At 45.5% G+C, this 27,954-nt stretch overlaps 6 protein-coding genes across 6 annotated transcripts; 2 read left to right on the top strand and 4 right to left on the bottom strand.

Moving 5' to 3' along the window:
- Window positions 1–213: 213 nt before the first annotated feature.
- Window positions 214–3,081, bottom strand: QBC33DRAFT_188424 (fungal-specific transcription factor domain-containing protein). Its single transcript, XM_060422500.1, has 7 exons — window positions 2,844–3,081; window positions 2,653–2,777; window positions 2,479–2,600; window positions 1,113–2,415; window positions 774–1,065; window positions 434–713; window positions 214–354 (listed from the first exon to the last, which is right to left on the bottom strand). The coding sequence occupies exons 1-6, from the start codon at window positions 2,913–2,915 to the stop codon at window positions 507–509; spliced, it is 2,121 nt and encodes a 706-aa protein (XP_060280761.1). The 5' UTR covers window positions 2,916–3,081; the 3' UTR covers window positions 214–354; window positions 434–506.
- Window positions 3,082–3,442: 361 nt separating this feature from the next.
- QBC33DRAFT_546391 (uncharacterized protein) lies at window positions 3,443–4,843 on the bottom strand. The gene is made up of 2 exons (XM_060428655.1): window positions 4,223–4,843; window positions 3,443–4,153 (listed from the first exon to the last, which is right to left on the bottom strand). Exons 1-2 carry the CDS (start codon window positions 4,558–4,560, stop codon window positions 3,550–3,552), a joined length of 942 nt encoding a protein of 313 aa, XP_060280760.1. The 5' UTR covers window positions 4,561–4,843; the 3' UTR covers window positions 3,443–3,549.
- Window positions 4,844–4,969: 126 nt separating this feature from the next.
- QBC33DRAFT_188418 (uncharacterized protein) lies at window positions 4,970–5,898 on the top strand. Its single transcript, XM_060422499.1, has 3 exons — window positions 4,970–5,098; window positions 5,147–5,370; window positions 5,440–5,898. Exons 1-3 carry the CDS (start codon window positions 5,062–5,064, stop codon window positions 5,839–5,841), a joined length of 663 nt encoding a protein of 220 aa, XP_060280759.1. The 5' UTR covers window positions 4,970–5,061; the 3' UTR covers window positions 5,842–5,898.
- Window positions 5,899–8,611: 2,713 nt separating this feature from the next.
- On the bottom strand, window positions 8,612–10,509 carry QBC33DRAFT_188415 (uncharacterized protein). The gene has a single exon (XM_060422498.1). It carries the CDS (start codon window positions 10,303–10,305, stop codon window positions 8,707–8,709), a length of 1,599 nt encoding a protein of 532 aa, XP_060280758.1. The 5' UTR covers window positions 10,306–10,509; the 3' UTR covers window positions 8,612–8,706.
- Window positions 10,510–10,920: 411 nt separating this feature from the next.
- QBC33DRAFT_612939 (alpha/beta-hydrolase) lies at window positions 10,921–12,569 on the top strand. The gene has a single exon (XM_060432514.1). It carries the CDS (start codon window positions 11,158–11,160, stop codon window positions 12,472–12,474), a length of 1,317 nt encoding a protein of 438 aa, XP_060280757.1. The 5' UTR covers window positions 10,921–11,157; the 3' UTR covers window positions 12,475–12,569.
- A 1,556-nt stretch (window positions 12,570–14,125) lies between these two features.
- On the bottom strand, window positions 14,126–16,090 carry QBC33DRAFT_188406 (uncharacterized protein). The gene is made up of 2 exons (XM_060422497.1): window positions 15,752–16,090; window positions 14,126–15,693 (listed from the first exon to the last, which is right to left on the bottom strand). Exons 1-2 carry the CDS (start codon window positions 15,993–15,995, stop codon window positions 14,222–14,224), a joined length of 1,716 nt encoding a protein of 571 aa, XP_060280756.1. The 5' UTR covers window positions 15,996–16,090; the 3' UTR covers window positions 14,126–14,221.
- Window positions 16,091–27,954: the final 11,864 nt, after the last annotated feature.

The following is a 27,954-nucleotide window of genomic DNA, read 5'->3' as shown; positions in this document are numbered from 1 at the left end:
CAGTCGGTAGCGAATCACACAAGTTTTAAATGCATGACCAGTCGGCCAAACCGTCTTTCTAGCTATCCCCAGACATGCCTTGGCGTGGGGAAACGTTTTGATCTCTATGTTATCTTTCGATCTCGACTGTTAGAATTTGACAGCTGAACGTCCTGGAACCTCTCCCTTGTGCATCATCTCCACCATTTCATCAAACTGGTTCAACTTGAAGGCCTTGATATCGGGCTTGACACCGTGCTTGTGTGAGAATTCGATACAAGGTGCCATTTCGTCCGGTGTGCCCGAGGTGGCACCTTTTATTTGGATGAATCGGAGAGCGACTTGCGTGATAGGCACGGGGATCAACTCATCGCTCTGAACAAAGGATTGCGTTAGGCATGCGTCATCTTCATAATGTCCCGTATGGATTGAAGCTTCATGAAAAAGCACGTACCACGCCAACACGATCATACCGTCGAGATATGTGACCATGGTACCAGAGGGCCAAGGTCAATCCTCTATCTCAGTCAATGCCTAGGCCCGAATACAAAATTATACGTCTGGGGCTTTAGGGCCTCTGAAACAAATGGGCCATAGTCGTCCTTTGAGATCGACTCCATCTGAAGAATTTCGAATACGTTCGCCGACTTGGCACACAGAGTGGGCATATTGCTCATCAGACCCTGAGCGAGTTGCATATGATCAACGAAGCGAGACAGCTCCAGGCGGACACGCTGTTGAGGGGCGTCAGCGCAACATTCCCGTTCATCAGCAATCGGGAAATGTGTACTCACTTCACGCTGGTCCCACATGTCACAAATACTGCTTTCGTGGCTTCCTGCATCTTGTGACTGCAATATATCTCGTTGAGCGCCAACGGCATTTGATGCGATCTTGTGGAGCTTGGAGCATCCGTCCAGAATTCTCTGCACATCACATCCTTCTTGCAACTTGAGTCTTTCCAGAAAACCGATGAACTCGCCGATTAAACTGACGTCTAACTGCGCTTGAAGTTCGTCGGACGAGTTTTCGAGCACGGCTGCAATGAGTGTTAGGGTTGCGCAAACGGGGTAGCAAAGTATTCGCCTATTCTGTTAGCAGTCGGAAATCATACAAGTTGAGGGATGCCTTACCATATATAAGCAAATGGCTGTGGCAGCATGTTTCGCAGTAGTACCAATGTGGCACGGGCGGCAGCCGCGCGAGTTAGCGAAGACTGTAGCATGTCTGGGCGGTCTCGACCGATATGGACGTCCTTGGATTGGATAGAATCGGACTCGCCATGGTCTCCAAGACCGAGTAAGGCCATGTGTATCTTCCCTACGGCGTGGTAATAGGAAAAATGTAGTTGAACGACCGGTACGTCCAGCGTTGTGCTGAATGGCATGCCGTTATAACTTGGTTGGATCAGTTCGGGAAGGCTGCTCTTCCAGGTTTCGAGTTTGCGGTCTAGCTCTGCAACAGCGATCAAGAGCTCTGTAGGATTTTGGCGCAATGCCATATTCGAGTATAATCGTCCATAAATCCTCAATTGGATAACAGAGAGCTCCGCCATGCACCTGAAAAGGTTAACAGGTCTCTGCTCTCCGGGCAGGGTGAAGCTGCCTAGACTATCCGGCGGATCTTCGCCAGGGAGTTCTACGTCGACATCATGGTCGCCGAACACCGACGGTAATCCGTACTTCATCATTGCATCGCTGCTGAGAATGTGGGTTATCCAGAACACTCGTTTGTGCTGCTCCACAACGACAGGATTCATGGTGAGATACGGTTCTCTCCGACTTAAGCCAATGATCTGTAATGACTGAGCAGCGGCGGCGATTAGGTGCGAGGTGGTCCGGGCATCCGCGGTTCCGTGCATGAACATAGCCATGGCAAGCAGTGCTTGGCATGTCTCGACATTGGTCCCTCGGGTAATGAGCTCTGGGAAGACTGAAAATGCGTTCTTGAAATGGGTCCAAGACATTGGCGACAGTTCCTCGAAGGCATTATTAGCGGCCTTCCATTGGATGGCCATGGCAAGAAGAGCATTTATGGTAGCCCAACGTGATGGGCTATCGTGACAGTCGTCCGGTCCAGCGATGTGCTGCTGACGGAGCAGTGTCAAGCAGGACTCAGTGGTAAAAAGCGGATAGAGCTTGTTAATTTCCTCCATAGCAACGGTCATAAACGGTATCAAGTACGTCTCGGGAGGAAGCGGAGCGAATATCGATCTTGCCAGGCAGCCCCGGTCCTGTTGGGCTCCAATGTTTTTTACCGTGGTTTGGCCCGGTAACCTGGAGAATAAAGCAGGGGGTAGCCTAGATGTCAGGCTTCCCTCGGAGCTTTCCGAGCGCTCTCTATGGAAGTTTACTTCCACAGTGACGGGTGGCGTCCCTACGCCCTCTATGTTGCCTCGTGGGGTATTCTGATGTTCTCCGATCGCCATGGCCCGGTCTGCGCATGCCGTTCCCCAGATCAGCACTAGGCGGCATCGCTAGCATAATAATACGAACTAACCTGAAGAATTTGCGAAGGATTCCTTATCTCTAGCTTCATTGTGAGACTGCGGGAGAGGCGATCGTTGCAATGATGATGCCAGTTTGTTTAACCGTTCCTCTAGCATCCGGACATATTGTTTGCTGCACAAAAAAAAACTTAGACTGGTTCGCCTGAAGAGCCGGTACTACATACCTCTTCCCTGGTCCTCGTCTTTTTCGTTGTGTGTAGTGACAGGGCGTCTCCTGTTTCAGGCAGGACGCACAACTTGGCACTTCCCCATCGCACCGAATTCTTCGCCTCTGGCATCGGAGACAGGCCTGGTTACGCACGATCAGAACCTCTCGTGCTCTCAATGGTGCGACAGACAGGACATGATGGCTTACATTGACAGTTCTCTTCGCATTCCCAGATGTCGACACAGTTCGCGAGCCGCTCGTCGCCAATTCGCGATCCATGTCGAAATTACTAATGTAGATCTAAACGCCTAGAATACGACTTTGCTCGTCTGGCTAATGTAAGTCGCATCAGAAAGCTAGAAGCACCTAACTCGCACGTGCCCTGCTGTGTGGGTGTCGAGGTGTCAGCTTGGGTGGCTGGTCTCTCTGTAGAGTTTCCGATGGGCGCGGCTATAATTTGTATCCGCCTCCTGCTCTGTTGCGAACTGAATCCGAAGCGAATCCGAAGCGCCCCACTTCGCCAGTGTCAGCAACGGACGCATGCTATGTCACGTGAGCTGATATACTAGATTCCGCAGGTCGAGGATGCAGAACAAGATGCCCGCGATTGCTAGCATCCTCGCCTAAGCCGGCGCGAGGATTCAACGCGTTTCCCATAATTCTATACAGATTAATTCGGGTATCGACATTTGCCTAACATCTCATCGTGTCATGCCTGCTACCGAGAAGTGATGCCACTGAAGTTATATTGACTGAAGCGTAAAAACGATCTAAGTAATGGTGGAAGCAAGTGCATATAGATACTTCCATCAAGCGGGTCCGGAGGTTGAGCTCCGGACCCTGAGCTCCGGGTTACTCCGGGAATGAGGCCGCAAGGCCGGGTCGATCCATACCGTAACAAAAGTGGCCCAAATCACGGTTCCTGATTCCATGCCTCGAAAACCAATTGTCGGACTTTCCGTGGCTTGATTTCCGGGAAATCGTCATTCAGTGCATGAGAAGGCCTCAGGTCGAATACACCCTCCTCGAACATGCGGCCGAAACTCGCGAACATGCCTTGCAACATCGCCTTCGGAAAGAATGGATACATCTGTTTGTGGGATGGCAGCTCCGTAATCTGGCCAGCCTTCAACTTCTCGATGGGATCATTTGCAACGGTGAACTTGACGCCCTTGGCCTCCTCCACAAGATTCAAGAACTCGTTCCACGTCACCCTGTCGCCGATGACGTACGATTCTTTCTCCCATTTTGGCAGGGTCAGGAGGGCCACGGTGAAGCGCGCAACGTCGAAAGTATGTGTGAATACGACTGGCACGCTACCAGATCCCGGAATTGCTGCAGCGTTGTTGGCCACGTCGAGGACAATGGGTAGAGGATCGAGGTACGACTTGACGCGGGGGAGGACAAAGAAGTCAAGGAAGTACCCAATCAAAACCGCGGTATACTCGAGGGAGGTAGATTCCACGGCTTCAAGAATGTCCAACTTGGCTTGGGCGATAGGAAAGTACGAAGCAATTCTACAAGGGGCACTTCGTCAGTCCAGAATCCGCTTTATTAAACGTCGTGGGACAAATAGATTAACTTACTCTGGAGTGTACTTGATGCCCCAGATGCTGGGTATGTAACGCTTGGTAACTGCCGATTTATCGGCGGCCTTGATGAGGTTCAGTTCGGACGCAATGTCGGCAGCTGAGCTTATCGTGGATATGACCGTATCAATACCATTCGTCTCTAGGAGGCTGGCCAGCGCATCGGTGCTGCTATAGTCGGCGAAGACCAGGCGGGCTCCGATTTCTTTTTGCTTTGCTTCATCGACCTCACCACGGGCCAGAACTAGAACGTCGTGCTGACCCGCAGAAACCAGGGCGTCAACTATAGCACGGCCAAGCTTGCCAGTACCTCCGGCTACTGCAACGACCGGCATGGTGAACAAGTGTTGTAACTCGGGGGAAATGACTTATATACTGTGGCGCACACAGGAAGTATGTATGGTAAACTGTCCGACTGCCATCGTAACCTCGTTCCGCATTGCTATTCTTATACTTTCATGCATCCAACGGGACTGAAGTACCGGAAGCAATTGAATCCGTCGTGGCACAACGTCTGAATGATCACTAAGCAAAGCACCAGATGTCTAATTAGTGCTGGAAACAAATTGATTCCGCTGTGGGAGAGCGTGGTTGCAAAGCAGAGCGCGAAGGCGGATACAAATTGTAGCCGCGGTAATGGGAATGTGTAATTGGAAGTTCTTAGTGGACTGAAGTAATGCTGAGTAATTCTATCTTTCACCACAGCACGTAGGGCGGCTTCCAGCCGTCTGACGCAATTCAATTCCTTTATTAAAGTTTGCAGCCTCGTCGATGTCTTGGCTACGATCCTTCCTCTCGCAATCCAATATACAAGCGATTATAGAATTACTTTGATCATGGTGGCAGCGCACATCTTGGTTATTGGAGCCACTGGTAAGCACCGTGCCTCTTATTGCTTTCGCATCGCTAATGCCTTTTTAGGCCCGGCGGGCTTGGAATTCTGTTCCGCGGCCCTTGAGGAGGGACACCAATTGACACTTTACGTACGGAACCCTACCAAGCTACCTACCGACATCAGTGGCAATGCAAAGGTCACCGTCATTCAAGGCATCCTTGAAGATAAATCTGGCCTGCAGCAGGCTATCACGTCTGGCGCCACAGTTTTCGTCTCATTTGCAGGACCTGTTGCAAACTCAAAAGGAACTGTACGTTATACCAGGCCAATTTGACTATATCCTACTCAAGTTGGAATAAATAAATAACAAACTGCATAGCCCGTCACCGATGCGATGAAGTCGATATTCCCACTTCTGGTCGCTAATAAGTTCAAGAGGGTCATGGTGCTCGGCACATGTTCTTTTACTGCGCCTCAAGATAAAGGTGCTTTAAAGTGGAAGGCGTCGATCGTTCTTATCAAAATCATCGGTGGGTCTGCCTTTGACGAGTTCCAGGGACTCGGCAGCTTTGTGACATCTCAAGATGTCACACCATTGAACTGGACCCTCTTCCGGGTTCCTTTCCTTGGAAATAGTCCTGTGGCCCCGGTGACTGCCACATTCACAGGGTCTGGTAAGGACGGGATGTTCTTGTCTAGAAAGAGTTTGGCCGCGTGGATTTTAAAGGAGATGAATGACAGGTCTGATTGGATTGGCAAGGCACCGGTGCTATCAAATTAGTATCAGATTAGGCTGTGACGCGGTATGAAGTAGCGCCAGTTAAAGCATAATATGAAGATTCCTTCCCCTGAATCCTGGTCTAGCCATGACATCAAGCCACACCGTGGCCCACCGAGTCACTCAGTGACAAACTGGGAAAGGGAAGCTTTCGAGGGACAGACATCCACATAGTTCTTATCAGTTATTGCACCATTAGGAATCCATCCAATTCGCAACACGGAACCATAAGGCTGTTCAAAAAAAACTTGATATCCCACGATCCAACCTTCTCCGTGCGATCAATATGAGCAGGCCTGAAGCTGTGGAGCTGTTGCAGAGAAGCCTAGCTCTGGATCAGACTAGCGACTCGGAGAGTACGACAACGTTGGTTAACTTCCAAGCCGATTTGCCACTCGCTGTTAAGCAGGCGTCCCCATATATGGACTAGACGGAGATAGGCAACGCAGTATCTAGAGTGGTGCCGTTCAAGTGAAGTAAGCTTGATCAAGCTGTTAAGGACAGTTTGACGATTGATGCTGCTACAAGAGCATTCAAAATCCAGTGTAAGAATCTCGGAGGAGTTGTGTAGGTTGGAGCAAACAGCGGGATCTTACAATATAAGGCGCAGAGCGCAAAGGTTTCCGCACATGGTGCCGAAACTGCTAAATTTTTTGGTTCATTGTGACTTAGTCGATTCGCGCGCTAGTTCTCACAATTTATAAAGATTACTTAATAAGTCTAACTTCAAACCCATATATTAAGGAAACTACAATAGTGATGATAAAGCAGTTTACTGATTATGCATTATAAGTGGGTTATTTGTAAGGCTATAAAGTAGCTAAGTCACAAGATAAATCCTTACCTTATCATTGGCATTTGAAAACCAAAGGACTTTCCTGTCAAAAACAACTCTAACCCTAAGGACAGGGTAGCCCTGCAAGTATAGGGTAGCCTTGCAAGTTTAGGGTAGCCTTGCAAATACAAGGTAGGTGCAGAAAATCAAACTACTTAAAACCTTCAAACCTTGCCAAACCACTTAATGTTACGCCTCAAAGGCCTAGGTCAATATTGCCCCAGCCCCCACGCGCGGGGCCTAGGTAAGCCTGGTGGCCGAGGTGGCTTGGTCCGCCACATAAAGTGGCTTCGAGTGATCAGCGCGAGCGCGGCCTTCAATTGGAAGGCCTTGTAATTAGTATAGTCCTGCCCCGCGGGGTAGGAAGGTCTAGCTAGCCCGGCCGGCCGGTCCTACGGGGTCCTCGCGGGGGGCCCGCGTAGGGACCCCCGGGCAGCCCTGAGTTAAAGACCGCGATAAACCTGCCCGAAGGTTTACAAAGGCAGGCTTCAATATACGTTCTGGCCAAGAAGCTACTCGAGACAGTTTCTCAAAAGGTTAGGTTGTGACCAAAGAGGTAGGTTGTGGAAGCAAAGTATTTCAAAAGGTTAGGTTGTAACCTCAAAAGGTTAGGTTGTAACCAAAGAGGTAGGTTGTGAAAGCAAAGTATTCAACTAGTGAAAGTACTACTGTAAGCAGTAGAAAGGCAGAAAGTAAGGTAGGCAAGTAAGGTGCAGAAGACTAGTTGTATTGTGTGGTTGATGATGAAGATATTACATCAAAGTTAGCTGGCTAATCTAACTAACTATATAGTAAAATTCAGTCTTCTTGCTTTGCTTGATCTACTAGATCAAACAACTTGATACCTTGGATCCGCTGATCAGACCGGGTCCGTAGGATCCGATTGTTTGAATTAGTAGTAATACGTAGATCACACACTTATAAGGTGGTGATACGTATCAAGTGGTTTGGCAGGGTTTAAAGGTTTTAGGTGGTTTGATTTTCTACACCTACCCTGTACTTGCCAGGCTACCCTGGACTTGGGGTTAGGGTTATCTTTGACAGGAAAGTCCTTTTGACTTCAAATGCGAATTATAAGGTAAGGAGCTATCACATGACTTGGCTACTTTGTAGGCTTATACTTATAATGCTTAATCAGCAAATTGCTTAGTCATCACTATTGTGGTTACCTTAATATATGGGTTTGAAGTTTAAACTTATCAAGTAATCTTTATACATACGGCCCCACTGGGGGCTCGCCTAGTTTAAAGAAGCGGCGGCGCCAAGTTCCAACGTTGCCGGAGCGTGGGAAGGGGGTCCCCAGCGAGGAGGAGGACTAGCCCGGCCCCCAAAAGGAGTAGGCAGGGGGAGGGGGTCGGTCGATTCAACGTCGCACAGCACGCAAGATGACCGAGACATGCCGTCAACGAAGGAGGCAGAAGCCGTCTCAACGGACCCCATCAGCTTCGATGGAGGGGATGGCCCGGAGAGGGAGCCTCCCGCAGACGACGAGAACATGCCGAGTCGAGCAGGCTGGCGTTCGGCTGGCGTTTCCCTGGAGGAGCTTCTCAGCGCGTGATGGGTCAAAGTGCAGGGCCGTGGTAGGGGTTGTAGGTACGAATGTGCCGGATAGCGGCTTTCAATGCGCGGCGGGACGTTTGTGAGTGGCAGCGGGCAGAAGTAGCATCGGCAGTACTGTAGCAGCGGGAGTGGCGGCGCTGGAGGCGGCGCAACAGCAACTGAATCAGTGGTGGAGGAGTGTCTGTTGAATGAGGGGGCGAGATGGAGGGGGCGAGATGGAGATGGCGATGGCGATGGAGACGGGGATGGAAAGCCGGGGCTGTAACGTTGTGGTTCGAAGCCATCGTGTTCAAACGTGGATTAGGGTCCAAGGAGAGTGTGTGGTGGTGGTAGTGGCGGTGGAGTGGAGGGGCGCGATCATCGGCGGCGACAAGGCGTTGTTACCTAATTTGAGTACGGCGTGGTCAGGCATATCGCGGGTAGATGCATATCGCAGTTTGCTTTGACTCATTGCCAGGTATGCATATAATTCACTACCAGTTAAACCGACTAACCGGGTTAGTAAGTTCGCAGACCCTGAGAAACTGTTCCCGTATCCAGACGACTTGGTCCCCACGCAGCCCACGACAGATGAGCTCTCCGCCCTCCTTTGACAGCACTTTGATCAGGCTATTCAAGTGAAGCAGTGCGTGCGAAGGGCCTTGAACCAGTATATGTCGCTTGTAATCGAGGAGACTCATCGCCTGATCCCCTCGGAGATACTGCGTACGCACGGCTTCGTCCAAGTCTTGGTCGTGGTAGTTGGGGATTCTGATCGCTGGGTCCGCCAAGTCGTGCATGCCTCCGTGATTTTGGCGGTTGCCCAGGTAAAACGGCATGGACCGGCAGATGGAGTCCACCAACTCCCTGCCGCGATTGGGATCTGGGAAACTGTATTCCTTGGTAGCAATCGAGATGGTTTGCTGCAGCGCCTCGGGGGGCGCTTTCGCAAGCAGACAGAGCTCCATCCGCAGGACCATGAGCCGGCAAACGCGCCATACATTCCAGATCGTGGCAATCTGGACGGTCGGGTATATATCGCAGAACCCGAAGTAAGCAAAGGTGTCTTCTTCGGGTTTTGCATAAGGCTGCCATGAGGCCGGCACCAACTGAACCCAATCCAAGAGTTGTGCGTCAACGGACGAAGCGTCCTGCCACCAAGTCGCGAGGGCCAGACCATCCAGGTTATTCTTGGCCAGCCCACACATGAAGGTGGATAGTCTCTTTTGCAAATCGGCAATCGAGAGCCCGATCAGGTCCAAGACTGCACTCGGGTTAGCTGGCATAGAATCGTCCCACCCCGCATCGAACCAAACATCCAGGCCCGAGGTGTCGTCCGGTTGCACTTCCATATATGTCGATACATCACAGTGCCGCAGGTAGCTCCTCAAGTATGCGCGGCAATCCGAGTCCGGGACGCTCCCGGCGCCATGTTCGAGCAATGCACGAGCCCCGTCCTGGTGGGCGCGCATGGTACGCTGGTGCGTCGATCGAGCAGCGAGGCTCTCGTAGAAATGCATCAAGATAGCGCCGAGGACGGTACTGTCCTTTGACCGCTCGAGGGGATCATTGAGAGCTGCTTGCAGGCGACTCAACGCCCTGGTAAACGGAGGATGAGGCGTTCGATAGCTGTTTGTTGGGGTTTTCCACAAAATCCAGAGCTTCGTTGACACGGCGGTCAGGACGGTCGAGAGGACAGAATCCGGATGCTCCTTGGCTACGACAGGGAAAAGAGGCTCCAGGAAGCCCTGGGTCGAGGGAAAGCTTCGTCCTAAGCTCGCGATCGAGGTGAGGAAGAAGCAGACAGCGGATGATTCGTCGCTGGGGGTAATCGTTGCTGGTATGACAGCCTGCCTTGTCCATTTTGGCGTTGTCGACATGCGAGGGCTCCTGGACCGTGATGTCGGCGAAAGGAGCCTTGCACCAGTGCCCTGGTCCTTGAACCGAATCCCGCCTGTCTTTTTCTCTGATTCGTAACCTCCACACACCCGTCGCAGCCGGAGGCATTCACGACAGCTTGGCCTGTCCTCGTCGCATTTGACGCGTCGTTTGCGACATGTCGAGCAGCCCCTTGAGGGGCCATGGTTGACCATGTCTGCTGCGCAATGATCACGAGGACCGATGTCGCTTCTGGTTGAGAGTTGCCACGCGGCCGGTTCTGTTTGCGATTCGCCGCATCCAGGGACTGAGTTATAGATACCGTCGTGCGGAAATTAGATAGCGTTGCGAACGAATCATAGATTGTTGAGTTGAGGAAAAGTGGAGCATTGGACAGTTGCTTCAATGGAGTTACTGAGCAGCCCCTGACAGGGACTGAGCGCGGTTTATTAGGAACGCGCACGCACGCATTTCCCCTTGTACACAATAAGGCAGATTTACATCACTCTATGACCACAATAGCTACGCGTGACGTAGATCTAGTCACGTTTGGTAGCCTTCGGACAGGTGATGACGTATAATAGCGACTCATTGCGGAATTCAGTGATGAATTGATGGTCCAGGCCTTCTCATCTGCCGGACTTGCGTTGCTAGTAAGACTTAGGTCTTATGGGCTGGGGCTATGCTACTATGGCAGTGTTTGCGATGGGAGTTGCGAAAGCCGTGGGGTGGCTGGAACTAGAGAGGGGCAGAGCATTACAAGGCGACCAATCGCAAAGAAGTTGCCTTATCCGTCCTAGTCGTCGCGGTATTATGCACGATAGCCCCATGGTTCCTGGGAGTGCGCAACCAGGAAAACACCAATCGCAAACAGGCTCGATGCACGGCTGGTGCATAGTGTAGGTGTAGGTTGGTTGTGGTTGCTCTCGCTGGAACAGATTGCGAGAACAAGCAAATGAAGATAAAAGGCAGTGCATCGCCGAGAACATTGTAACGTGATCAATACCGTCATCAGCAACTCTGCCCGATCTTCTCTACTATACACTTACTTCTGAGTGCCTTTCAAAATGAAGTCAACTTCCCTGTTCAGCGCTGTTCTGCTGGGGGCAACGGTAGCCTCAAGCTCCATTCTCTCCCGCGACTCTGGGCCATCATCTTCGCCAAAGGAGCCGGAGGATCCCATCATCCTCTTGAGCAAGGATGAAAGCTTCCATTTCGAGCTGCTCTTCACCCTCGGAAACACCATATTCGGGGCTGGCGACGTCAACGACGCCTTGGCCGCAGCGAAAGACATCAAGGCCGGGAACTTCACCAGCTGGCTTGAGACCTTCCACGCGTTGGCCGAATACACCAAGAAGCAAGCCGAGGATGCGGACAATGCGTACGATCCATTCAACGTCCGGGAAGCCTGGTTCGCCGCATCGAGCTACTACCGTCAGGCCGACTTCTACAACCATGCGAACTGGACGGACCCTCGTATCAATAGCTTCTGGCTCGAGCAACGCGCTGCGTTCGACAAGGCGCTTGCTGCACTGCCCGTTCCTGGCGAACGTATCCAGATCCCAACCGACAACTTCACCATTGAAGCAATCTGGTACACAGCCGCAGCCGACGGGGTCAAACGGCCGACCTTGGTTATCGGCAACGGATACGATGCCGGCCAGGAAGATTCCTACCACTCGTTCGTCGTACCAGCCTTGGCCCGTGGCTGGAATGTCATGACCTACGAAGGGCCAGGGCAGCCCACGGTTCGCCGCAATGATGACATTGGTTTCATCCCTGATTGGGAGAAGGTTCTCACGCCAGTGATCGACGAGTTGATGAATCGCAAAGGCTGCTTCGTCGATGAAGACCGGCTGGTCCTTGTTGGCATTTCAATGGGTGGGTATCTAGCCGCTCGTGCCGCTGCGTTTGAGCCTCGGATCAAGGCTCTTATTCTCAATGGCGGCGTGTGGGATGTCTACGAGGGATACGCCAGTCAGCTGACCCCGGACCTGAAGGAACTTCTCGCTGCGGGCAAGCAAGAGGAATTTGACGAGGCTGCCTTGCCGCTCTTGGATAGCCCACAGGTGCCTACAGTCGTGCGCTGGGGTCTAGGACACGGACTGTGGTGCTTCAAACAGCATTCCCCGTACCTATGGCTCGAATCGCTCAAGCAGTACACTCTCAAGGACGTTGTTGAGAAGATCAACGTACCCGTCCTTGTCGTCGATTCCGAGTTCGAGGGGTTCTTCGCTGGCCAGCCGGAGGTTGTCAAGGACGCACTCGGCGATAAGGCAACTTACAAGTTCTTCAATGGAACAGCTGGATATCACGTCCAAGTTGGAGCTGGGCAGGAGTGGAACAGGTACCAGTTTGCCTGGCTGAACAAGACACTAGGGTGAGCAGGATTAGCTTCAATGTGTCGCGACCCGGCCTGGAGGTTAGCCAAAAAGGTCATGTGTATTAGACCGCAATAGATGTATATTGGGCGTGCTCGAACCGTACCCCTGGCTGACAGCATTTGCCATGTAACCTCATCCTCTGTTTGCTGATTGTTCCTTTGCATCTTCCATGCAGGAGCCTAGCACAGGACTTGACCGACCTCGTGTTTCCTGACCCCCACTTACCAACACCCCATCGTTTAAGTCTCCATCTTTAACCATGCTTCCCTTCTCGGCCTTGATTCGACTGTCGGTGGCCTTCTTGCCTCAGCTCCGAGCTCTGGAGGAGACTACAGTGCCAGTCTCAAGAAGAATTTGGATATTGACGCGACAGGTGGATACTACGGAACCGCCCTTAATCGTGGCGTGGGGCAGACATAGTGCGTGCGTGCTGTTCGCCTTAGGGTCTCTTGTGAAATGCTCGAGTTCGTACTTGGCTGGCGCAAACTGGGAGCCATGCTTCCTTGCCCATTCTTCAGCCTTTCGGTGGATGCCTTTCAGTGTTTTACAGTTGCGTTGTGTGGTCGGGCATATTGCTAGGATCGATACATCGTCAATGTAACCAACCGCCTCCGTCTCCTCTGTCTTGCAAGCCTCGATCAGATCGGCGTTATAAAAGAGGTAGAGAATTGGCGACACCGGCGATCCTTGCGGGATGCCTGTTTGAATGGGCGCCGAGGGTGCTGTGTACTCCTGAAGCTTGGGTCACTGAGAAACGACGCAACCCAGGCTATGATTCTCTGGCTGACCCCTGGGACTCCTCCTGCCCTGGGGCTCCTCCTGCCCTGGGACACCTCCTGCCCTGTGACACCAACTGCCCTGGGACTCCGACTGCTCTGGGACTCCGACAGTGTGGGTTGATAGGCGAGGCCAGGCTGTATTGGGAGCAATGTAACATTTCTGTCATAAGGAAAGACAGCGAGGGAAAGAAGACGATGACGTTGACATCAGCTAAGCACACTTGAGCCGGCCTTTTGTACCTTCATCAAAGAGCCAACACCAATGTGGCAGCTAACTAACTGTGTTGACCTGCGTGTGCGCACACCAAAGATTTTGCTAGGTGCTGTTCATGACACAGGAGCCTCTATTTTTAGTTTCTATTTATAAATCTGGGGGCTACTTGGGGAGCAGGGTATCCGTACCCGTGGCGTTGGTCATGGTGGAGTCGTCTGTCTGTAAAGCATGCCGCCGTGATGTGATAGGGTCATGGCTGATACGTCTTACCCCATGTTCTGCATCTTGCGGGCGCTGGAGGAAATGGGGCCTCGCGGATAACCCTCGGTAGACCCCTCTTCCCGCGTATGATCACATCACCAGCGTCCCACTATAGGCCCCGGTCGTTAGCACTTAGTCTCCGTGCACAATGGGGTTCGACTGTGGTTTTGACGTCTTTCCGCGGCTCGCAGCGACTGCCGTAAACCAGCAGGTTTACCAAAAATTCCTAGTTCCCGCATATGCCGAGCAATCCTGCATGATCCGACTATGTTCTCCGCTTCAGCTCGAAAGGCAGTGGGCATCTGACAACCGTTGCCGCGCCGTACATTAGAGGCGCGCACAAGATTGTGAAGCAACACCTTTGCAGCAGGGTCTACTTCTAGCACGAGGCTGAATGAGACTAGAGATGAGAGGCAACGGGGTTGTTAAGATTGGCAGGAAGTAAACGCAGCTAGAGAGGTTGTCTAAGTCATCAGCACGCTAGATAGGAGGGCTACTCCAACCCACGTGCCCTGAATTTGACGATGCCATCCGGGCTCATCAGCCTCTCGGCCACCCACGAATCCTCAGACGACGGGCGGTCATGCCAATGCAAAAGACATTTACGTTTGCCAGCCCGAGTCCGTGAATTCAGCACAGCAACCCCTTCATCAAACCCCTTGTATGTTGCCTCAAACTCGCGGAGCATTCTCTTATCGAGAATGTTCTTCTTTGGCTCCCACCCGGTGGTGTCATCGGACCATTGGAGAAAGTAGAAGCCTTTCATCCATCGAGCAAACATTCGTTTCACCGTATAGATGCCGGCGTCACTAGCCTGGTTAGGACACAACTGCTCTATGCTGCCATTTGTGAACTCCAGAGATGTTGGCCCCCCGGTGTTGGTCTTCGGACCTCGCACTTTACTCGGCAGTAACTGGGCGCTGGTCGTTGATGTATCCTGGGCCGCATGGGCCACGCACAATGTTTCCCAAGAGAACTCAATTTGGAAAGTTGCCTTGCCGTTGTCTCGGACACGCTTGAGCATTGCATCAGGGAGCGGCCACTCCTCGTAGCTTGCGAGGACGGCATCCTTAGGTTGAAGATTGGAGGAGACGGCCGGCCGTTTGCTGCTCTGTTTCGATGTCGGTTTGGAGGCGCGGAGCCGAGGGTCTCGCGCGGGCCTAGACTTAGGCTTCGCGTCACGTCTCGCGGGAGCAGAACGTGTGGTCTTTTGACGCTTGCGAGCCGGAACACCTTCATCGTCGCTGCTGCCCGCTTCCGATCCGACGCTTGCCACTTTTCCAAGTGGACGAATTGCGGGCGGTTTCGAAAGTGTACGAGTGCTTTGTAATCGCCTCCATCTCCGGGCACTAGTAGTGCTGGCCTGGTCCGTGGGGGATCCATCATCCACACCGCGAGAATCCCTAGCCAGCGTTGCATCAGCTGTAGGAGGGACACCGCTGTTTGCGTCGCGTGTCAAGCCCCCTCCTGATTGAAAACTCTGTCCACTGCCTGGCTGGGAGCTTCCTCGGCCAGCAACCGGATCGCCGGGCCCCCCTGCAGTTTCCTGCGTATGGAAAGTCTCGTGAGTTTCCACACCCCCCAGGTCGCAGTCGTCGATTAAGCTAGCATCACGTTGATCGAGTATCTCAGCTTCAGGGCCATGAATCGACTCACGCCGATCGCCAGGGGCTACCTCGAGGCTAGCCTGTCGTTGAGGGACCGCATCGATGGCTAAGATGCGGTGAGGTTCGTAAGGATCACTGGTGTGCCGATGCTGCCTTGGTGCATTCTCGTCAGGTGACGCAGTCATAGGCGACGCTGGCTGAGCGGCGGTCAATAACACGGTAGCAAGACCGTTATGAGATGAAATTGGTGGAAGTTTGCTCGATCTTGTTCGTTGGGTAAGCTGACGGTTGCTAGATGAGCCTCGCGAAGAAGCAAATCCAGTACGCTGAGCTGCCATAGGCATCTGAGTAAGGTTGTCTACAAAACTGGTTAGTCCTCTGTTCGCTTGAGACCACCTTGGATTGGCTCTGCTGACCTGCGTTTCTTGCATAAGCTCGCTGCTCATCCGCAACTGATGCCATAAGGACCCCAATGGACGGGAGTGAATCGTTGTCGAAGTCTTCATCAGAAGAAATCGACACCGAGGCTGTCGTAACAACTGGCTGCGGCTGTTGCGGTAACGGCTGCCGCGAAGCCTTCACGATGCAGGGCTTCTCCGTGTACGCTTCCTGCGGAGGGCTCCAAAAAGTCTGAGTATCAAGAGAGACAGGCGTTGCCATGATGATAGAGATGTCCTGGTCAGGTCTCCAAAAATGAAGGTGCAAATGCTTGCGGGAGATCTGAGGAATTTGTTGATGAGTTTAGGCCCAAGAAGTGGCGGGCAGCGAGCGTCTTAAGTACCTGAGATTCAGAGGTAGAGGACCCTCTCCTTCTCCAGGCACTAGCCCGCTCCTGGGCCTCCTCCCTCCATATGCGCGACAGGGCCATCTTGGGAATCTGCCTCGGTCGCTCTGCTCATTCTGCTCGCTGCCGAGCATGCAACTGCCGAGGCGCACTCGAAGCACTCAAACGCAACGTGATCCGCGGATGCTTCCTGTCCGAATCACATGGCCGCAGAACAAGCCAGTTCGCTACCAACGCCATGCCCCGGCGCCTCCGACGCCCTGCTAGCTCGTCGCAGGTTCGGGCTGCGCTTTCGTAGCATGGCGTCAACCTCCCCCAATCATCTCGCTGAGTTCGTTCTCATTCATGGGTGAAGGAGGTCCAGAATCCACCCGTGGGCATTCTCAGGGATGGTTCCCTGATACAAGTCCGCCTCGCCATCGGCGATGAGGCGAAGTTGAGCGCTCGCTCGGCCCACCTAGCCCACTATGAACTACCAACACCTGAGGCGGGCGGCGATCATCTCTCAGCTGACGACGCAAGCTCGAGGAAAGAGTCAGGCCGAGACAGCCCCGAGCCGTGAATCTCCGTATCAAAAGTTCCCGTCCGCGGGTCGTGACAGTGTGTCATCAAGACGGCCGGAGGTTGGCTCATCCATGCGTCATGTGGCCACCGATCGTTGTCGTGTTGGGCAGGAGACTGAGACGGAGGAGCGGCGCAGTGGCGCAGTGTGTGCGGTATTTTCCTCCAATGGCCCGGCCACCATCACGTTGCTTTGAGCCTGCATGCTGACGGTGGTCAAACTGTTCTCTCATGAGGGAGGCAGCGGGCGAGCAACTCGGGCGGTGGGTTATGGAATCCGTGCCCGCGATCCAAGAGGGTTCCTGAGCCCGTCAGTAACTGAGCGAGAGAGACGAGAACGCATCTGGCGACACGAAAGAAGGGGCAACGCACATAGAGTACGGCGCGGAGGTAACGAGACGTGAGGGTCACCGAGACGCGCTGTGATGTACGCCGGAAATGAGTTCGTACAATGCAGGGCCAGCGCAGGCCGAAGTGGACAAAGGTATGGGGCGGAAACAGGGAAGGGCGACGACGCTCGAGGGAGCTGAAACGGAGCTGGGAGAGAGAGAAGATGGAAGAGGAAGTGGTGGAAAGTCGAAAGTACAAGGTGATGGCGGAGGACGGAGGTCGTCCTCTTTATACCAATGCTGAGCGGCCGACTGGCTGGCAGGGGTGGCGGAGTCAACAGCGGCGAGGGCGCCTTACCCGATTGGGGGCGCCAAACCTGGAGGGTGCAACAGCGTGCCCGCGATTACAAATAAAAACCTACCTAAATTAATAAGTTATTCTAACGCGTCTTAGGCTAACAATTTAATTAAAAGACGTCAAAAGGTTAGGTTGTGACTAAAGAGGTAGGTTGTGGAAGCTAAGTATTCAACTAGTAAAAGTATTGCTATAAGCAGTAGAAAGGCAGGAAGTAAGGTAGGCAAGTAAGGTGTAAAAGACTAGTTGTATTGTGTAACTAATAATGATAATTATTGCCAAAGTCAGCTGGCTAATCTAACTAACTATATAGTAAAATTTAGTCCTTTTGCTTTACTAGATTAAATAACTTGATACCTTAGATTGGCTGATTAGACTAGGTTTATAAGATTTAATTATTTGAATTAGTAGTAATTAGCGCGTTAGCAAAGGGCTACTTTAATAGCAATCTTGTGATATTGTATAAAGTAAAGTGGTTATGATTTTTTGGTAGTTTTTATGCAAAGGGCGTGTAGGCTTTGACTAACCTATGCTAGCGCATAAGCTAGGTTATAAGCTACCAAAGCTACTTTAGGCTTTGCTTTTACTGTCTATTTACTATAATAGGTTGCAGGACTTGGGTTAGCAGCGAGACAAAGGCATAGAGGTGATTAGTCTGACTGACTTATACAAGGTAGCTGTAACGGGTCGCAGGACCTGGGTTGGCAGCGGGACGGAGGCACGGGGGTGATTAGTCTGACTGACTTATACGAGGTGGCTAATTGGCACGGGTTTCGAGGGAGAAGGCGGTTGCGACAGTATCGCTAGTAAATTAGGTAGGAAACTGTCTCGAGTAGCTTCTTGGCTAGAACGTTTATTGAAGCCTGCCCTCGTAAACCTTCGGGCAGGTCTATCGCGGTCTTTAACTTAGGGCTGCCCGGCGGTCCCTACGCGGGCCCCCCCGCGGGGACCCCGTAGGACCGTCGACCGGGCCAGCTGGACCTTCCTACCCCGCGGGGTAGGACTGTACTAATTACAGGGCCTTCCAATTGAAGGCCGCGCTCGCGCTGATTACTTGAAGCCACTCATGCGGCGGACCAAGCCACCTTGGCCACTGGGCCTTCCCGGGCCCCGCGCGTGGGGGCCGGGGCAATATTGACCCGGGCCTTCGGGGCGTAACAGTAGCTAATTAGCATAGGTTTTAAGAGAAAAGGCAGTCGTGACAGTATTGCTAGTAAATTAGGTAGGAAACTGTCTCAAGTAGCTTCTTGGCTAAAACGTATATTAAAGCCTGCCCTTGTAACCCTTTAGGCAGGTTCATCGCAGTTTTTAACTTAGGGCTGCCTAGAGGTCTCTACGCAAAGCCCTTGCAAAGACCCTGTAAGACTAGCCAGCTAGGCTAGCTAAACCTTCCTACCTTGCAAGGCAAGACTATACTAATTACAAGGCTTTCTAATTGAAAGCTACGCTTGCGCTAATCACTTGAAGCTACTTATGCGGCAGACTAAGCCACCTTAGCCACCAGGCTTTCCTAAGCCTCACGTGTGAGAGCTAGGGCAATATTAACCTAGGCTTTTAAAGCATAACAACTATCCTTTCTCTAAGGAGACATCTACATCCCTAGCACCCTCTATGCCTTACCTAATTACTTGCCAGTAGGTAAGCGCCTTCTGCCTAACTAGCTAGCGCCAAATCCTTATTAAAAAACCTTCTGCAACCTCTTTTTCAGTCAGGTAAGGAAAAAAAGTAACTGACTTGGCAAGAACCTTACTTTCAAACCCTTTTCAACTATCTAATCTGCTTGCCTTTTGTCAAAGCCTTGCAAGCTAAGGCTTAAAGGTCTGGTAAAGACTTTACAGGGTCTTTGCCACCACTGTCATTGCTATCGCTGTTATTCCTAGCCTTTGTAAGCGCAAGCCTCTTCTTTCCACAAGCTTTTTCATACACGCAAACTACTTTCAAAGCATTTTCTAAATGCTTTAGCAGTTTCTAAATGTTATATTCTAACAGCTAATTTGCCTACTTGACAAGGTAATGCTTTACATTATCAAATTTAGCATTGTTATAGATTTCTTTAACCTCTTATTCTTCCTTAAGATTGTCAAGGTCTAGAAAAGGTAGTAGACTTTTGCCAAGGCAAAGGCAATAGTCTTTTAGTAGCTAGATTAAAAAGACGTTATAAAGGCAGCTATATTTATTAGACAATGCGAGTTGGTATTAACGTAGTGAATGGAAAAGGCATAGGCTACTTTAAGCTAGGATGAGTTAGCTTTGGACTAGATTTTCTGCGCTTCTATATAAAAGCGTGATTAGGGCCTTAAATTGTAAGATTATTATCAATTACGCAGACTTACATAGATTTACAAGCAGCACTCTTTACACCTTAGTTATTTCGAAGCTTTCTATGCAATAATACTTGATTTACCGCATTCTATTCCTTTCTTACGCTTTCAATTCAATTGATTACGCCACTAGCGTTTTCCTACCTTACTTACACGACTAGATTTAGACACTACCGCGAGACATAACAAGGCTAATCAGGGTTACCTAACCAGTCACATGCGCTAGAGGTAAGGAAGAAGCACAATTCCATCTACCTGCTAGCCAATCACGTGGCTACTGCTGTTGAGGCTTATGCTTTAGCAGCAGTATACTATGTTGAGAGGTAGGTAAGTAGGTGGTTTTGTGTCTCTCCTCCTTACTAGTTAGGCAAAAGGCGCTTACCTACTAGCAAGTAATTAGGTAGAGTGTAGAGAGTGCTAGAGACGCAGACGTCTCTTTAGAAAGAGGATAGTTGTTATACTTTAAAGGCTTAGGTTAATATTGCCTTAGCTTTCACATGCAAGGCTTAGAAAAGCCTAGTAGCTAAGGTAGCTTAGTCTGCTGTATAAGTAGCTTTAAGTAATTAGCGCAAGCGTAGCTTTCAATTAGAAAGCCTTATAATTAGTATAGTTTTACCTTGTAGGGTAGAAAAGCTTAGCTAGCCTAGTTGACAGTTTTATAGAGTCTTTGCAAGAGGCTTGCATAGAGACTACTAGGCAGCTTTAAGTTAAAAACCGCGATAGACTTGCCTAAAGGGTTATAAAGGCAGGCTTTAATATACATTTTGGCTAAGAAGCTGCTTAAGATAGTTTCTTACCTAATTTACTAGCAATACTATTGCAACTGTCTTCTCTTTTAAAACCTATGCTAATTAGCTACCTTGTATAAGTTAGTTAGACTAATTACCTCTATGCCTTTGTCTTGCTGCTAACTTAAGTCTTGCAACTTGTTATAGACTTTTGCTAAGGCAAAGGCAGTAGTTTTTTAATAGCTAGATTAGAAAGACATTGTAGAGGTAGCTGTATTTATTAGACAATGCAAGTTGGTATGCTTAACTGCCTACTTATTTGATTACCTAGAAAGGTTTAATTTAATGCAAGCTAAGCTTTAGGGTTTTTAACTGTAAGTTTGATGCGTGGGGCTCGGTGGGGTAGAAAGGATGGTTTCTACTGGCTGTAAATAGACAGTGAGGGCGGGGCCCGAAGTGGCCCCGGGGGCCCGTGACCTGGCCTGTGCGCCAGCGCGGGTCAGTCAAAGCCTACGCGCCCTCTGCGTAGAAACCACCGAATATCAACACCACTTTTACTTCGTACAATATCACAAGATTGCTATTGAAGTAGCCCCCTGCCAACGCGCCAAAGTTCTTAGTTAATAACTTGACCAAATCGTTGACTTTAAACTGCTTAGGCATGTGAGTATAGTTGTAATACTTAGCTATATGCTTAGTAGCCTGCGCTAACTTAACCTATAGGTTGTCTTTAAAAGCTTTTAATTTTTGCAGTTAGGCTTAAACCTTAGGCATTGGCAGGCATTCTCTTAAGCGCTTCTTGCCTAGTATAGCAACTAGCAGATGCTAACAAAGGCATGCTATTAGTAGTCTAATTAGTCAAGTGGTTTCTTTTTAAAACTGCATTGTCTATAGTATAAAACTTAACTTTGCAATTAAAGCTATATAATAGGTAATTTGGTGATTTTCCTATCATATAGCTTTGACTGTTGTTATAAGCAAACTGTGCTAGCAGAAAGAGGTTTACCTAATTTGCCTAGTTGTCTGCTATATAGGCTTTTAAGTAGTCTTTTACTACTTAATTGAAAGTCTTTAACTGCCTATTAATCTGCAAGTAGTAGGCTATAAAAAGCTGCCTTTTGATTAAGATTTGCGCATAGACTTTCTGCTAGAATTAAGTTATAATTTGGAAATTCTAGTTGCTTACTATGCTTAAAGGCATGCTATACTGTAATTTAATATGCTTGAAAAATAGCTTTGCAAAGTTTACTGCAAACATGTTACTATAGGTTAGTATAAAGCAGACTAACTTTGTAAAGTAGTTTACAATAGTAAGGATATTATTATACCACTTGCTAGTACTTTTCTTCTAAGACTTTAAAAGCCTTGTAATCTAATCTAACAATATATGCTAAAAGAAGCACATGTTGTCTTGCAAAGTCAATGCTTGCAGCTTTTTGTAAAGGCAATGCTAGTGAATTGCCTTGCTTTAGCAAGGCTAGCAGCTACTAACATACTTCTAGACTTTTGCCTTAAAGCTTTTTCAATTAAAATGCCTTTAGATTAGCTTTCTAGTTTAGTCTATGCTTTAGTAACCTGCTATAAGGCAGTTGTGAAAGTATTAGAAAAGCTTTTGCTGCAGCAATTCTTGCGCTAGGATGTAAACTTTACCTTAATAGTGCAATAGAAAGCTACTATTTGCATAGTCAAGAGACTAAATAAAACCCTACATAGTCATACCTTTTATATTAACCTTACTAAAGCAAAGACCTTTAGGAAAGCCTGCCTAGACTTTCTAGTAACGTGGTGAATGGAAAAGGCATAGGCTGCTTTAGGCTAGGATAAGTTAGCTTTAGACTAGATTTTCTGCGCTTTTATATAAAAGCGTGATTAGGGCTTTAAATTGTAAGATTATTATCAATTATGCAAACTTATATAGATTTACAAGTAGCATTTTTTATATCTTAGTTATTTTAAAGCTTTCTATGCAATAATATTTAATTTACCACATTTTATTCTTTCCTTATGCTTTTAATTTAATTGATTATGCTATTGGCATTTTCTTACCTTACTTATATAACTAGATTTAGGCACTACTGCAAGATATAATAAGGCTAATTAAGGTTACCTAACTAGTTATATATGCTAAAGGTAAGGAAAAAGCATAATTTTATCTACCTGCTAGCTAATTATATAGCTACTATTGTTAAGGCTTATGCTTTAGCAGTAGTATACTATATTAAAAGATAGGTAGGTAGGTGGTTTTGTGTTTCTTTTCTTTATATTTGGAAGGCGATTTGGGATTTGATTTACAAGGCTTACTAAAAGGCTGTAGTTTAATCAAACTATGCAACTATAAGAAAAGCTAAGGCATTAGCTTGACTTTAAAAGCTTTTAGTTAGTATTTTTTTTCTTTTGTTACAAACTAAATACAAAGATACTTTAGAAGCAGTAGCTTTTTTATTTTGCAAAGCAACTAGCTTTTTGCATTGCTAAAGCAACTAAGCGTTAAGCAAAAAAGACTTCTAATTATGCTAAAGTAGTGTTAAAAACCTTTTCCTTTTCCCTTTCCTTTTCTAGAAGATTTTAAGATAAGATAATATAAATCTAGAGTTATCTAATTAGCTAAAAGAGTAGCATGTTGAAAAAGAGAGTATAATTAGACAAGTGCTGGAATTAGAAAAAGAGAAAGAATAAAGATTAAAACTAAAAGCTACAATGAAAGGATTAGAAAAGCTAAAGGCTAGTAAAGCCTAGACTAGACAACTTATTTTAAAGCCTAAAAACTATCTAGTATAAACTAATTAGTTAGTTGCTAAAAAGGCTAATGTATATGCAAAGAAATGCCAAAACGTTAAAATGGAAAGGAAAAGCCTAAAAGAGAAACCTAAAAAGAAAGACTTTTTAGTTTAAAAAGCAGTAAAGAAAGGACTTATAATTAGTAATAATGTAAAAGTTTGCATTTAGGCTAAAGTAGTAATAATATTGCTATAGTTTATATTTCTTGGCATAGAAAGCCTAAAAAGCATCCTAGTATTTGTTAAAAACTTAGAATTGTAAAGATAGGTTATTGCAAAAAATCTAAAGCCTTTAATTAGATATCTAAAAAAGGCAAGCTATTTTTATAAAGACTAAAAAGGCAAGAATTAGATAATAAGCTCTTTGCAAGCAGAGAAAATTAAGCTAAGTTACAAAAAAAGAAAGTTTAAATAGTTATCTATTTTGCAAGTTATATAGGCTTTTACTAAAGATTTTAATTCTTCAAAGCAGCTTACTTTTCTTTTGTCATATCAACTTACCTCTAGCTTGCTACAAGATTAAACCTTAATACCTTTAAAAATAGCAATGCTTTTTCTTATAGCAAAACCTTTTCTAATAGAAGGCTTTTAATATTAGGTTAAGTTAATGCTTTTAATGCCTTTGCAAAAGGAAATTACAATCTTTAATAGCAAGAATGTCTTGGAATTTTTAAAAATCTTTAGCTTATATGCTAATCAAAGCTAGCTTATAGACAAGCAAAAAAAAAGATAGACTAAGTATTATATAAAAAAAAAAGCTGCATATTACTATAAAGATAGTTTTAAAGCATAAAACTTAAAAGAAAAATATAAAGGCAATAAAGTTGTAATAAAGTAGTTAAAACTTTAAGTTAAACTCTAATCTTTAAACTAAGCTTTTTGACTTTTACTAGAAAAAGATTAGATTAAGCATTTACAAATTGTTAGCAGCAATTGCAAGCATAACTATCTTATTATAAAGGCTAGCAAGACTTAAGATAATAAAGATTTAACTAAGTGGTTTTATTAAAAGCTTTCTAATTAGAGAAAGGTAAACCTATGCAATTGATTTGCTTTAAAAAAGACATTTTCTAAAAACCTTTTGTAAGACAAGCTAGTAGATAAGCTTTAGAAATAAGCTAATAACAAGATTAAGAATTTAATTAATAATACTAGCAGTTAGAGTATCTTAGACTTTAATTATTTAATAAACTAGTTAAACGCTAGCATAAACAAAAAGCTAGCAAAGCATTTAGCAAAGAAAAAAAAGAAGGTTGCTTTTAAAAAGTCAACTTTAAAGACTAAGATAGAAAAACCAGCCTTTATAAAAGCCTAGAAGCTGCAGGAAGACTTTTATATAAACAATATAATTAAAAAGTTTGAAAAATTCAAGATTAACAACCTTTAGACTTACAAGAAAAATAACTAGCTACTTAGCTAGCTAATTAACAAGCTTAACATTTAAACTAAGCTAATAGAAAGGTATTAGTAAGCTAATACTAACTATATTAAAGTTGTTAACATTAACATCTAGTATTTTTAAAGACTATAAGGCTATTATTAGCTGCAAGGTTATGCAAATTAGCTATAAAGCTATAATTAAAGCTATAATTAGATAAACTGTTATTTTAGAAAGACTTTTAATTACAACTAACTCTAAAATAACTAGTATATGCTATTAGTATGCTTTTACTATAGCATAGCTAGGCATATATATAACTATTATGCAAAGCTTAATTATAACATTTACAAAAGCTTAGTATATATTATAAAAGACAACAATTTGCAAATAGGCTATGCAGGAGCTTAAGGTAAAGTTTTCTTAAAAACCTTATTTGAAAATAGAAAGCAAGTTAATAAGATTAGTAAAGTGATTAAAGCCTTTGTAAAGGTTTATATTGACAAGCTAGAAGGAAAAGTGCTAAAAGAGTTTATAAAATGCAACCTAGATTATAAATTCTAGACAAATCTCCTTAATAGCTATATGCTAAAAACTTTACTACTAGTTAACTTAGAAAGCCTAAAAGCTTAGACTTAGCTAACCTATATAATTAAGCTATAGAAAAGCTAGTAGCAACTTTAACCTTGTAGCTTATTTTAAAAGTAAAAGAAAAGACTAGAAAGCTTTTAAACAAATTCCTTAAGCAAAATATAAAAGTTAATATTACTAACCTAATTAGACTTTACTTTAGGTTTGCTATAGCTTTAGAAAGCTACATTGCTAACATTAAAATAAAAGCTAAGGCAATTCTTTATATTGATAAGACTTAACTAAAGCATTTGAAGCTTAAAGATAGAAAGAAAGGCATCTAAACCTTAGCCTTAACTACTATAATAAAGTTTGCAAAACTAGCAGTCTTTAGGTTTGGCTTTTAAAATAATAGTATAATAGAGATTAAAAATAACAAAAGGAAAGTTTTAAATACTAACTTAGTAAGACTTTCTAATTACAATAAAGTAAATACTTGCATTACTTTAACTAATGCCTTTGCTATAAAAATCTATGCTTTACTTATAATGTATGTTTAGGTTAAACTTTTAGAAAAATTGGCAGTAATTTAAGCTATTTTTAAGAGCCTTACTAGGTGTACGCACATTTTCCACTATTTGTACGCACTTTCTTGATATACATCTGTATGTTGCGCTAGATAGCCTTACCTGCCAAGTTAATGCTGCTATTGTTTCTATTACCATTGCTGTCGCCGTCAATGTTGCTGCCGCTGTTGTTAGTGCTATTGCTGTCGCTTCTAGTGTTGCTGTCAGTGTTAGCGTTGTGGTGAGCATTAATTAGCGTCGCTATTGCTATTGCTACCGTTGTTGTCGTTGGCTGCTATTGGCGATGGTGGCAACGGCAACAACAACAGTGCTGTAGCGGTATTAGCAGCAATGGCAGCACTGCTGTAGAAATGACTTGAGAGTGGCTAACATACAGGATGCACCTAGAAAGTGCGTACAAATAGTGGAAAATGTGCGTACACCTAGTAGAGCTTATTTTTAATACAAGCTTAAAGGTAAATATTGTCTTTGCAAAATATGCTAATTGCTATAAGCTTGCTTATAAGCTAATAGAGGTTTACTTGTTAGCTTATTATATAAAGCATTTAATTAGATTTTTAAAAGAAATAAAAAAGTGCATTTAGATAGCTAAGCAATAGGTTTTAAGCTATTTCTTTGTAATACTGCTAAGCTAGACAAAATACAATATCTTATTAAAAATACCTTTTGCAAAGAATATTAGTTTGATATTTAAATAAAGCAAAGCTTTAGACTTGCTTAAAGCTAACTTTTTAATTAGGAATTTGAAGATTATTGCAACTGTTTATACATTAAAAATATCAATAGTTGACTTAAAAAACTAGAAACTAGCGCTTTATTAAGACTAGTTGCTAGATTTAATTAAAATGTTTTAGAATAGGTAAAGCTAAAGGAAAGAGAAAGGCTATTAGAAAAGGTTGACAACGATGCAATAGATGGAATTACAAAGGTTTTGCTTTAACAAACTGCAGTTTTAATTGCAAAAACTTTTTGGCAAAAAGTAGTTAGCTAGGCTAATTAGAGATATGTTTGTAAAAAATATACAAGTAGAAAAAAGAAAACACTAGACTATATAACTAGATTATTATTAGCTATAATAAAGGAAGAGATTTAAAGGTTGTTTAAAAGGGAAGAAATATATATATGCAAAGAGTATACTTAAAAGAAAAAAAAGACTTTAAAGTGCTTAAAAAGGCTAGTCAAAACATTTACAGCTTACAAAACAAAGGCTTAAAAGATGCATTTGATTAACAATAAGCTGTTAGACAAAAGCATTTTAGAAAAAGACTTTAATTAAAGGCAGAAGAAATGGCAGTAAGCTTTAAAAACTATAAAATTTAGCAGCAAATTTAACTTCTTTATTATCCTATGCTTTATAAAGCTAATTAGAGAAAGCTAACTTATGCTAAAACAACTTGAAGGCTTTATTAGCTAGACAATAAAGACTTTAACAAAGAAAAAGACAGAGATTTTTATTTACATACTATACTAAAAAGAAGCTACCTTTGCCTAAGAATTTGCCTATTATAAAAGACTAGACTTTTTAATAATACTGCTGTAGAAAATTAAGATAGTTTTTTTACAAAGCCTAGCAGGTTAGGAATATTCTAATTTTAAAGCTATTAATAAAGAAGATTATAGATTTGCTTTAACAATGCGTAATTAGAGAGATTTTGAAAAAAAAGCTATACTGCTTACTAAAATGCTTGGTTTTTAGTTTAAAAGAAAGATAAAAGACTATACCTAATCAACAATGCAACCTAGTTTAACAAAGTTATAATGTAAAATGCTTTTATATTTTTAAAAGCAAAAGACTTGACAAAAAAATATAGTATATGCAAGATTTTATTACTGCTAAACCTTTTCTTAAGGTATAATTAGGTTTTTTTTAACCTTTGCAGTAAAGATATTATAATGTTTTCTATGCTAATTAAGCTGCTTTAAATATGCATCTTTTTGCAAAAAGCAATTAATTTTGTAGCTTAATTTTTGCATAGAATAGTTAAAACCTTTTACAACCTAATCCTAATAGTTTGCTAGCTATTTATAGACAATATCTATGTTAAAATATAAAGATTACTTGGTAATCTAACTTTAAACCTATTAAGGCAACTACAATAATAATGACTAAGTAGTCTGCTAATTCAGCATCACATATAACTTATTTATAAGCCTACAAAGTAGCTAAGTCACGTGATTAATCCTTACCTTATAATTGGCATTTGAAGTCCAAAGGACTTTCCTGCCAAA

This window comes from Phialemonium atrogriseum, assembly GCF_030411735.1.
Source record: "Phialemonium atrogriseum strain 8032-3 unplaced genomic scaffold QBC33scaffold_23, whole genome shotgun sequence".
NCBI lineage: Eukaryota > Fungi > Ascomycota > Sordariomycetes > Cephalothecales > Cephalothecaceae > Phialemonium > Phialemonium atrogriseum.
This window is presented reverse-complemented; position numbering and strand designations above follow the sequence as displayed.

Coding starts and splice junctions, on each gene's coding strand:
- QBC33DRAFT_188418 (XM_060422499.1), top strand. CDS start 5,062: ATGGTGGCAGCGCACATCTTGGTTATTGGAGCCACTG. Junction 5,099..5,146: donor CTTGGTTATTGGAGCCACTG/GTAAGCACCGTG, acceptor ATGCCTTTTTAG/GCCCGGCGGGCTTGGAATTC. Junction 5,371..5,439: donor TTGCAAACTCAAAAGGAACT/GTACGTTATACC, acceptor CAAACTGCATAG/CCCGTCACCGATGCGATGAA.
- QBC33DRAFT_546391 (XM_060428655.1), bottom strand. CDS start 4,560: ATGCCGGTCGTTGCAGTAGCCGGAGGTACTGGCAAGCTTGGCCGTGCT. Junction 4,154..4,222: donor GGCATCAAGTACACTCCAGA/GTAAGTTAATCT, acceptor TGCCCCTTGTAG/AATTGCTTCGTACTTTCCTA.
- QBC33DRAFT_612939 (XM_060432514.1), top strand. CDS start 11,158: ATGAAGTCAACTTCCCTGTTCAGCGCTGTTCTGCTGGGGGCAACGGTA.
- QBC33DRAFT_188424 (XM_060422500.1), bottom strand. CDS start 2,915: ATGGATCGCGAATTGGCGACGAGCGGCTCGCGAACTGTGTCGACATCT. Junction 1,066..1,112: donor CAGCCATTTGCTTATATATG/GTAAGGCATCCC, acceptor CTAACAGAATAG/GCGAATACTTTGCTACCCCG. Junction 714..773: donor ACATGTGGGACCAGCGTGAA/GTGAGTACACAT, acceptor GCCCCTCAACAG/CGTGTCCGCCTGGAGCTGTC.
- QBC33DRAFT_188415 (XM_060422498.1), bottom strand. CDS start 10,305: ATGGTCAACCATGGCCCCTCAAGGGGCTGCTCGACATGTCGCAAACGA.
- QBC33DRAFT_188406 (XM_060422497.1), bottom strand. CDS start 15,995: ATGGCAACGCCTGTCTCTCTTGATACTCAGACTTTTTGGAGCCCTCCG. Junction 15,694..15,751: donor AGCTTATGCAAGAAACGCAG/GTCAGCAGAGCC, acceptor CCAGTTTTGTAG/ACAACCTTACTCAGATGCCT.